This window comes from Agelaius phoeniceus, chromosome 6 (assembly GCF_051311805.1).
Source record: "Agelaius phoeniceus isolate bAgePho1 chromosome 6, bAgePho1.hap1, whole genome shotgun sequence".
Lineage (NCBI taxonomy): Eukaryota > Metazoa > Chordata > Aves > Passeriformes > Icteridae > Agelaius > Agelaius phoeniceus.
This window is the reverse complement of record NC_135270.1, coordinates 11,452,002-11,461,149: the sequence shown is the minus strand read 5'-3', so window position 1 is coordinate 11,461,149 and position 9,148 is coordinate 11,452,002. Positions and strand designations below refer to the sequence as shown.

General features: G+C 63.2%; 3 protein-coding genes across 10 annotated transcripts; 1 reads left to right on the top strand and 2 right to left on the bottom strand.

The window, feature by feature from the left end:
- The first annotated feature begins 854 nt into the window (after window positions 1-854).
- On the top strand, window positions 855-2,955 carry CHURC1 (churchill domain containing 1). 2 transcript variants are annotated; one of them, XM_077179770.1, is made up of 4 exons: window positions 855-946; window positions 1,057-1,192; window positions 2,033-2,103; window positions 2,199-2,496. In XM_077179770.1, the coding sequence occupies exons 1-4, from the start codon at window positions 908-910 to the stop codon at window positions 2,427-2,429; spliced, it is 477 nt and encodes a 158-aa protein (XP_077035885.1). In that variant the 5' UTR covers window positions 855-907; the 3' UTR covers window positions 2,430-2,496. The 2 variants fall into 2 exon arrangements, with proteins under 2 accessions (XP_077035885.1, XP_054490294.1); XM_054634319.2 differs by lacking the exon at window positions 2,199-2,496 and adding an exon at window positions 2,533-2,955 and having other exon boundaries at window positions 856-946.
- A 538-nt stretch (window positions 2,956-3,493) lies between these two features.
- Window positions 3,494-5,616, bottom strand: GPX2 (glutathione peroxidase 2). 3 transcript variants are annotated; one of them, XM_054634324.2, is made up of 5 exons: window positions 5,484-5,570; window positions 4,856-4,905; window positions 4,518-4,592; window positions 4,117-4,287; window positions 3,494-4,038 (listed from the first exon to the last, which is right to left on the bottom strand). In XM_054634324.2, the coding sequence occupies exons 2-5, from the start codon at window positions 4,856-4,858 to the stop codon at window positions 3,688-3,690; spliced, it is 600 nt and encodes a 199-aa protein (XP_054490299.1). In that variant the 5' UTR covers window positions 4,859-4,905; window positions 5,484-5,570; the 3' UTR covers window positions 3,494-3,687. The 3 variants fall into 3 exon arrangements, with proteins under 3 accessions (XP_054490299.1, XP_077035890.1, XP_054490300.1); XM_077179775.1 differs by lacking the exon at window positions 4,856-4,905 and having other exon boundaries at window positions 5,484-5,616; XM_054634325.2 differs by lacking the exons at window positions 4,518-4,592; window positions 4,856-4,905; window positions 5,484-5,570 and having other exon boundaries at window positions 4,117-4,511.
- RAB15 (RAB15, member RAS oncogene family) lies at window positions 5,255-9,017 on the bottom strand. 5 transcript variants are annotated; one of them, XM_054634321.2, is made up of 7 exons: window positions 8,629-9,017; window positions 7,307-7,367; window positions 7,104-7,164; window positions 6,938-7,015; window positions 6,772-6,861; window positions 5,805-5,870; window positions 5,255-5,688 (listed from the first exon to the last, which is right to left on the bottom strand). In XM_054634321.2, exons 1-7 carry the CDS (start codon window positions 8,750-8,752, stop codon window positions 5,533-5,535), a joined length of 636 nt encoding a protein of 211 aa, XP_054490296.2. In that variant the 5' UTR covers window positions 8,753-9,017; the 3' UTR covers window positions 5,255-5,532. The 5 variants fall into 5 exon arrangements, with proteins under 5 accessions (XP_054490296.2, XP_077035887.1, XP_077035889.1 ...); XM_077179772.1 differs by lacking the exon at window positions 8,629-9,017 and adding an exon at window positions 8,292-8,513; XM_077179774.1 differs by lacking the exon at window positions 8,629-9,017 and adding an exon at window positions 8,371-8,501.
- Between the last annotated feature and the right edge of the window lie 131 nt (window positions 9,018-9,148).

The window sequence follows — 9,148 nt, the reverse complement described above, 5'->3', positions numbered from 1 at the left end:
GGAGAGGCGCAGCGCTCCGCCGACACCGGTGGGGGTCCCCGGCCATCCCCTCCGGCCAGCCCACGTGTCCCCCGCTGGCCCTGGATGCCCCCCAGCTAATCACAGGCACCCCTCAGCTAGCCCTAGGTGTCCTCCACCAGCCCTGTGAGTAGCCCAACTCGTCCCAGGCACCCCCTCATTAGATCTCTGTGTCCTCCAGCTCCTCCCAGGCATCCCCTAATTTGTCCTGGGTGACCCCCAGCCGCCCTGGATGTCCCCCAACTAGTCGGTGGTGCTCTCCATCTAACGCAGGCAGTCCCCAGCTAGCCTTGGATGACCCCCAGCTAGCCCAAGCCGCCCTACAATCAGCCCTGGGTGTCCCCCACTATCCCCGGATGCCCTCCAGCTAGTCACAGGCACCCCGCACCTGGACCTGGGTGTTTCCCACTAATGCAGAGTGTCCCCCAGACAATTTCCAACACCCCATAGTTGGCCCTGAATGTCCCCCAGCTCGTCCTGGGTGTCTCCCACTAGCCCTGGATGCCCCCCCAGTTACTTCCCGGGGTCTCCCACTAGCCCTGGATAGCTCCCAGCTAATCCCAGGCAGCTCCCAGCTAGCCCTAGGTGGCCTTCGCTAGCCCCTGGTGCTCCCCAGGTCTCTCTAGGTATCCCCCACCAGCCTTGGGTGCACTCAGGTAGCTCCAGGTGTCCCCACTAGCCCTGGGTGCCCGACTATCCCAGATCCCCCCCAGTTATTCCCCGTTGCCCCAAGCAGCCCCACGGCTCCATAGGCCACGCCCACTTCTCTAAGCCACGCCCATTGCGCTTCAGGCCACGCCCACACACAGAGCCTCCGTCCCCAGCCCCGTCGCTGAGCCCCGCCCCTCGCCTCAGGTCTCGCGACATTTGCGGGGGAGGGCGGTGCGAGATGTGCGGCGGCTGTGTGGGTACCGAGTACCCCGAGCGGGTGAGGGCGGGCAAGGGGGGCACTGACACTGACACCGGCACCGGCACCGGCACCGGCACCGGTCCCGGTCCCGGTCCCGGTCCCGGTCCTAGCCTGTGCTCCCGCCCTAGGGCACCACCTGCCTGGAGGGCGGATCTTTCCTCCTGAACTTCGTGGGGTGCGCGCAGTGCGGCCGCCGGGACTTCGTGCTGGTCAGCAACCGGGCCGAGGGCCTGCAGGACGGGGAGGAGATCGTCACCTATGACCGTGCGGTGGGGGGCACCGGGGGGGGGGTGGGGGCCGGGGGGGCCTTGCGGGGGTGGGGGAGCTTTTGGGGTCTTGAGGGTTGGGGGCCCTGAGGGGACCTTTGGGGTTTGGGACTCTTGAGGGCGATATTTGGGGGATCCCTGAGCCATTCCTGGGGCTTAGGGTTCACTGAAGGTTGGGGGTCTTGAGGGCTATGAGGGGTCGGGGGTCTGGGGGTGTTGAGTATTGGGGGAGACCTTCGGTCTTGAAGGTCTTGAGGGATGCTGAAGGGTCTGGGGGAGCTTTGGAGTCTGGAGCTTGGGTGATCTTGAGGTTTAGAGAGGGTTGGAGGAGACCCTTGGGATCTGGGGGTCTCGAAGGCTGGAGGGCACAGGTGGAGGTTTTGAGGGTTGAGGCCTGGGGATAGCATTTGGATTCTGGGGGGGGTCTTGAGGGCTGGGAAGGACTCCTGGGGCGTGGGGGCTCTCGAGGGCTGGGGCGTGATGGGGTGGGGGGGCTCAGAGGTCAAAGGAGGGGGAGGCCTAAGGGAGGATTAGTTTGAGTAGGGAAAATTTGGGGCCCCGATATTTGGGGGATCCCTGAGGGTGGAAATGGTGGATGCCCAGGGAGGAGGTCTCAGGTTTTAGAGGGAGTATCAGGGAGCTACTGATGGGCATTAACGGGGGGTGAGTTGCTGTGGGGGGAGTTTTGGGGGCTTGATGTTTTAAGGACTGGGACGTCTATGCCCTGGGAACAAGGGCAAGCATGGAGGATTGGGGCTTGTCCCAAGAGATTGGGACTGGGGGGATACCCCAGGGACAGTGTCCTTGTCCTCTCACCCCACTGTCCTCTGCCCCACAGACCTGTGCAAGAACTGCCACCACCTGATTGCACGCCATGAGTACACCTTCAGCGTGGTGGATGACTACCAGGTTTGTCTCTTGTCCCCCAAAAGCCCTTCCCAACTCTGTCTCTGGAATTCCAGACCCATCCTTCCATGGGCTGATTCCCACCTTCCCTGGGACAGAGCCTTGAAGGATTCAGAGCCCCATCCCCGTGTTCAGGGCTACCTGGAGACCCCCCAGCACCAGTCTGTGCCTTGTGGAGGAAGCCCAGCTCACCTGGCATGGGAATGTGGGTGATGGGAGGGGGCTGTGACCCCCATTCCTCATTCCTGGCACATCTCCTATGCAGCAAAGGGCTGGAAAAAGGGCTCAGGGGAGCCAGTGGGGCTGGAAACGAGATCCCCTGGCTCTGATTGCAATCGGGGATCGGGTACCAGATCTGGCTCGAGTTTCCCTGTGGGGGAGCAGGGCTGTGGCAGCCCCCCTTTTTCCAGCCCCCCCTTTTCCTTCCCCCAGGAATATACCATGCTGTGCCTGCTCTGTGGCCGTGCAGAGGATTCCATCAGCATCCTGCCTGATGACCCTCGCCAGATGACCCCGCTGTTCTGATCCCCATGTGTGTCCCAGGATGAGCTTTCAGGAGCTCTGGGAGATCCCTGGATCCCTGGCACTGTATTTATGGGGACCACACAGTCCCTGACATGATTTGCCCCTCCAAACTTCCAACCTGGATGCAGTGAATACCCAACACTGGATGCTCCCATGTTTCTGGAGCTTTTTGGCTTTGACCCTGACTGCAAGGATGGGATGCAGTGCCACATTCCAAGCTCCTGTGTGCTGAAGACATAAAAGGGTCCCTAAAACAGGATCCAAAGGGATTCCCACCCCATCCCACCTCAGGAGCCCTCGTATGTGGGGTAATAAATGTGATGTGTGACAGCTTGGTGGCACAGGCAGGAGTATTTTGGGAGTGGGCTTCACCCCCTGTAGTTGGTGAAGGGTTTTGGGAACTGATGCAGGAGACTTTTTCCATCCCAGGAACCTGTGGAATTCCTCCTTGGCCCTTCCCAGCACTGGAGAGTGCAGTGGAGAACTGCACTTTCCAGTGCTCTCCTAAACCCTGCAGAGAAAGGACTTGGATCATTTTCCCTTCCCACAGAATTGGTTTGGGTCACTTTGCCCTGCCCTGGGGTTTGGAACCTGGCCCTGCCCTGCTGGGAATTCCCTATTCCTGAGGCGGGAAGGAGCTGGGTGTGGGAAATCACTGCCCTGGGGTAGGTGAAGTGTTGCTCTTGGCACCCGGCCCCAGCAACACCCATGGGGAACTGGGTGCAGCCAGCCTGGCACCCACCTATCCCTGAGCCTCCATTTCCTGGATCTGGCCTTTCAGGGCTGTATCCTCCTTCCTGTTCCCCCTAAAAACCACATGTTTCCAAAAACCTCACGGATCCATTTACACTCTCAAAAACCACGTGGATCCAGGCACGCTCCCTGCGGCTCATTTATTGCCACCAGCCCACGCCGCCCCGGCGGCTCCAACCCTCTGCCCCATCAAGCCCCCTCCCCGTGGAGGTTTCAGAGGGGGCTGTCACTCTGCGGAGAGCTGGGGCCACCCCGGGGTGACACCAGAGCCAGGATCACACCAGAGCCAGGATCACACTGGAGCTAGGATTACTTGGCCAGCTTGAGGAGACGCTGGATGTCGGGCTCCAGCTGAGCTGTGGGCACACGGGGGCTGTAGCGCCGGAACGGTTCCCCCTCAGGCCCCACCAGGAACTTCTCAAAATTCCAGGAGATGTCGGAGCGCCGCACAGGGCTCCAGACGACGAAGCGGGGCTCGGCCATCAGATGTGCGGGCTCGTCGGCCGGTGCGGGCAGGTGAGCCTTGAGGTAGGCGAACACGGGATGGGTGTCACTCCCGTTCACCTGGCACTTCTGGAACAGGGTGAAGTTGGGCTCAAAGCCACCCCCGGGCCGCACGTGCTTCAGGGTGTTGAGGATCTCCTCGTTGGTGCCGTTCTCCTGTGGCGGGGAAGGAGAAATCCAGAGCCCTGTGTTTCCCAGCTCCTCACCCCCTGCCTCGTGGCCCATAGGACTTACCTGGTATCCAAACTGGTTACAGGGGAAGCCCAGCACGACCAGCCGCCGGGGGTAGCGGGCTTGGAGTTGGTTGAGCTGGGTGTAATCCCGCACCGTGGTGCCTCAGAGCGAAGCCACGTTCTCGATCAGGACCACGCGGCCCCGGAAAACACCAAAATCCACTTTCTCCCCCTGCAAGGAGGTGGCGCTCAGGTCATAGAAGGACTTGGCGATGGGGACGGTCATGGCTGCAGGCGTGCGGCTGCTTGTGCCCCGTGCCCTGCGCCGCCTCTTAAGGGCTTCCCGGTGCTCACGTCATGGTCCAAAGGTCTCCAGGCCCCGCCGCAGCTCAGGAGAAACCTGAGCCGCCCGTCCCACCCATGGAAGGAGGAAGGTGGCACGGGGCCAAGGCGATGCTCTACCTGCCTCAATAATTCATGGCACGGCGCGCTGCGGCTGCTCATCCTGCTGCCTGCGGGGTGTGGGATGCTCCCAGCCTAGAATGGCATGTTCCCGAGGGTTGGGAATGGCGGTGAGAGTTGGGGAATAACGGGAGTCAGGGAATAACAGGAATCTGGGAGCTGGGGCTCTGTGGGGCAGAGGAGGAGGGGACAAGTGTCCCAGTACTCCTCCTTGCCTGGTGCTGCCATGGCATCACTTCTGGGGCCTCCTGTGCTGCCCATCCCAGTGCCCACTAGTCCTGGGGCCCACTGGTCCCAGTACCAGCTCCACCCTTGGGCCTATCTGCTGTGGTGCCTACCATGGTCCTGTGGTGCCCATCCAAGCGCCTGGCAGCATCCTGGTGTCCACCTAGATCCCAGTAGGTTCGACTATCTTAGTGCCCACCATCATCCCAGTAACCACCCATCCCAGCCCATCACCATCCCGCTGCTGGCTCATCCCAGTGCTGCCACCAAGTTTTCCAACCCTGTTCCCACAGCTGGGGCAGAGCTGGTAGCCTGGCAGGCTGTGGTGGTGGCCATGGCACTCCATGGGCATCATGCCCCATGTCCCTGTGACCAGCCTGGAAAGGGGACACCATGCTGGCAGCCCCAGATCACCCTCAATTATTGATCACCACTCGAGTGTCCATGCCCAGGCTGTGCCTGCTGCCATGGCATCTTGCCCACAGCCCCCCTGGAGCACACAGACCACCAGCCCCTCCAGCATCACCTTTATTCTGCAAACCACTGTGTAAAACCGGGGGTCCCACGGGCATGGGGTGGCACAGGGTGGGCACACAGTGCCTGGACAGCCCCCACCCTACCCGCGAGCTGAGGAGGGCACAGGTGCCAGGATGGGGGGGCCCCCCTTGCCACGTTCCCTGTCCCTGGGGGTGTCCCATGTCGCTCCCCACTCTGTGGGGGCTGCCTCAATCCTGCCCCTACCATGCCCCCTGACACAGCCTGAGGAGGAGGGGTCGGGGGGTCCCAGCCTTCAACACCAGCACGTTTTGGGGGTGTCCTCGCTCCCCAGGGGCTGCTGCTCGTCCTCCTCCAGCCGAGCCAGGGTGGGGGCGCGGGGCAGCCCCCGCAGCTCGTCCAGCTCCTTGCGGTGTGCCTGCAGCACCAGCTCCGTCAGCCGTGTGAAGGACTGCGGGAGAGGGGTGGGGTGAACCTGGGGGACCCCTCCAATACCCCCTGACCTCTCCAGGCCCCCCAGGCCAGCCCCAACCCCCTCAGAACCCCCCTGCCCCAGTCTCCTCATACCTCCTTGATGTTGAGGTTGCTGCAGGCACTGGTCTCGTAGAAATCCATCCCGTATTCCCTGGCCAGCTGCAGCACCAGGAGTTTGGCAGGGAGGGGGGGTAGCATGATTTGGGAGGAGGGGGGATTCAATACCCCTGCCCCCCTCTCTGGAATGTGAACAGCCGGGCACGGACAGACAGGAGAGCTGTGGGGGGGGCTGGCATAGGGGCACACCTGGGTTGGGTGGTGGGTGCAGGGGGCCCTGGGAGGGGTGCTGGATGCTTTGGGGTTCAGAGGTCACTGAGAGGGGTACTGGGAGGAATTGGGGATTGTTGGACACCCTGGGGTAGCACTGGGCAGTAAAGGGGTTTCCTGGATGCTCTGGAGCTGCAGGGGGAGGTCAGTGGTCCCTGGGTTCAAACTGCAGGAGCATGAGGGGTCACTGGATACAGGTAGGGATGTTTGGGGGGGGGTCCCTGGATATGGGTAGGGCTGCAGGAGGGCTGTTGGGGCCCATGTGGAATGCAGGGGGGGCTTGTGGAGGGTCTGGCCATGCTGGGATTGTAGGGAGGTGTACTGGGTGCTTTGGGGGTCAAGAGGTCCCAAGGGGGACACCAAGGAGGTCACTGTGTGCTTCAGGGGTACAGGAGACCTTGCTGGAGAGGTTAGGGGTCTCTGAACATTTTGCAAGTGGGGAAGAGGGAGCCTTGGCGGTGCACAACCACTGCAGAGATGGAGGGAAAGAGGGTTCCCGGGCACTGGGGGAGCTGGTTTTGGGGTGCCTGGGTACAGACTGCAAGAGGATGGGGGGGTCCCTGCTCATGCTGGGAGGGACTGGGGAGGCTTGGGGGTCCCAGATAGAGGTAGGGCTGCAGGAGGGCTGTCGGGGTCCCGAGTGCGGGGGGGGGGGCTCAGGGAGAGGCTGGCCATGCTGGGGGTGCAGGAGGGGTCCTGCCCCTGGGGGGGGCACACAGCAGCCCCCGCTCACCTGCAGCCCTTGCTCTTTGGGCACTTGCCTCTTGTGCTCCTCGTCCGCCTTGTTCCCGATTAGGATTTTCTGGACGCCATCGGGTGCGTACTGGGTGGGGGAACAGTGTAAGGACCCCCCAACACACGGCTGGGGAACCCCCAGACCTCCCCTCAGGAACCCCCACCTCATCCACGTCGCTGGCCCACTTCACGATGTGCTGGTAGGAGCGCTCACTGCTGATGTCGTACACCAGGAAAATGCCCTGCAGGGGTTGGGGGGCGGCTGTTGACACCCCAAAATTGTGCCTCAGTTTCCCCTCTCCTGTGTAGCAGGACAGGGAGCCCCCATACCTGAGCCCGCCGGTAGTACTGCTTGGTGATGGTCTGGTACCGCTCCTGGCCGGCTGTGTCCCTGCCCAGCGACAGCGGGTCAGTGCCACCACCCATGGCATGAGTATGGCAGGGCTCAGCCCTTACCTTGGGTGGGGGGAGCAGGACTCAGAACCCCCAGAATTTCTTCTCTCTTGCCCCCAGGTTCCAGTGCTGCCACTCACCAGATCTGTATCCGCACCTTGATCCCATCCACCTCGATGGTCTTCATCTTGAAATCGACACCTGGGATTGGAATGGGGTGTGGTGTCCTGGTGTTTCCCTTTCCAGGAGATGCTGTCACTGGGGGCCCTCTGGTCCTCTCCTCCCTCCTGACCCACCCCATGCCCCAGCATGGCCTGGTGCTGATCCCCGCACCCAGTGCCTGGCCTTGCAAGAGGCCTCGGTGCCAGGTGCTGATCCCGGTGCTCCCAGTTCCCCGGTGCTGTGGCTGTCCAGTTCTCCCAGTTCCCCAGAGCTACGGCTTCTCGGTGCTGTGGCTGCCCAATGCTCTCACTTCCCGGCTGCATGCTGCTCCCGGTTCCCCTGTGCCAGAGGTGCCTGGTCCTCCCGGTTCTCCCATAGCCAGGATTTCCTGGCTCCCTGATGCTCCAGGGAACTGGCTCCCTGATGCTCCTGGTTCCCTGGAGCCGCGGCACTCCAGAGCCCCCGGTTTCCCAGTTTCCCTATGCTGCACCCGGCTTGTGGATGCCCACAGTTTTACCGTTTCCCGATGCCCATTACTTCCCGGTTCCCCGGTGCTGCATCTCTCGATGCTCCTGGTTCCCCGGTGCCCACAGTTTTCCCTCTCCCCAGTGCCCGGTTTTCCCGCTCTCTGGTTACCTGTTTCCCCATGTTCCTAGTGTTGCAGCTCTCCAGTGCCCACGGTTAACCCTTTCCCGGTGCCCCCGGTTTTCCCGTGCCCACCACTCCCCAGTGCCCCGGTTCCCACGACTCCCTGGTGCCCTGGTTTCCCGTTTCCCCGATCCCGTGGTTTCTCGGCAGTTCCTCGGCAGTCCCGGTTCCCCGATGCCCACGGTTTTCCTGTTCCCTGGATTCCCATTTCTCGGTTGCTGCGTCTCCCGGTTCTCCAGTTCCCACGGTTTTCCCGCTCCCCCGTTGCCCATTTTCCCGTTTCCCCGGTGCTGCGGCTGGCTTTCCAGTACTCACGGTTTCTTGTTGCCCACGGCTCCCCAGTTCCCCGTTTTCCCTTTTCCCCGGTAATGCGGCTCCCAGTGCTCCCGGTTACCCGGTGCTGCGCCTCCCCATTGCTCCCGATTCCTTGATGCTCCCGGTTTCACGTTTCCCCGGTGCCGCGGCTCCCCGTTTCCCCGGCATATCCGTTTCCACGGTGCTGCGGCTCCCAGTCTTCCCGGTTGCCCGGTTCCCCGATGCTCCCGTTTCCCCGGTGCTGCGCCTCCCCATTGCTCCCGCTTCCCCGATGCTCCCGGTTCCCCGTTTCCCCGCTCCCGCCGCCGCGGCCGCCGTGCGCTGTCGGTGCCGGTACCGATGGTGGAGATGTGGGCGGGGTGGAACTGGTTGTCGGTGAACCGGCAGAGCAGGCAGGTCTTGCCCACGCCCGAGTCCCCGAGCAGCAGCAACCGGAACAGCACGTCGTACTGCTTGGCCATGGCGGGCCCGGGCCGCCGCCACCGCCGCCACACCGGGGCCGCTCCGGGGCCGCGAGCTGCGCCGCCGCCGCGCCGGGCCGGGCTGGCACCGGGGGATGCACCGGGGCGGGGCGGGGCGCGAGCGGCGGCGGCGGGAGGGGGCACCGGGAGGGGAAACGAGGGGGGCGACACCGGGGATGGACCGGGGGATGCTGTGGGGAGCGGGGAGGGGACACCCGGGATACACCGGGAGATGCTGTGGGGAATTGGGCGGCGACGCGGGGGATGGACTGGGAGGAGAGCTGGGGAGAACGGGGGGATGGAGCCAGGAATGCACCGTAGGATTTGTTGGAGATGCTCTGGAAAACCGGAGGTGGGGGACAGGGGATGTACCAGGGGGAGCAGCGGCGACTCTGG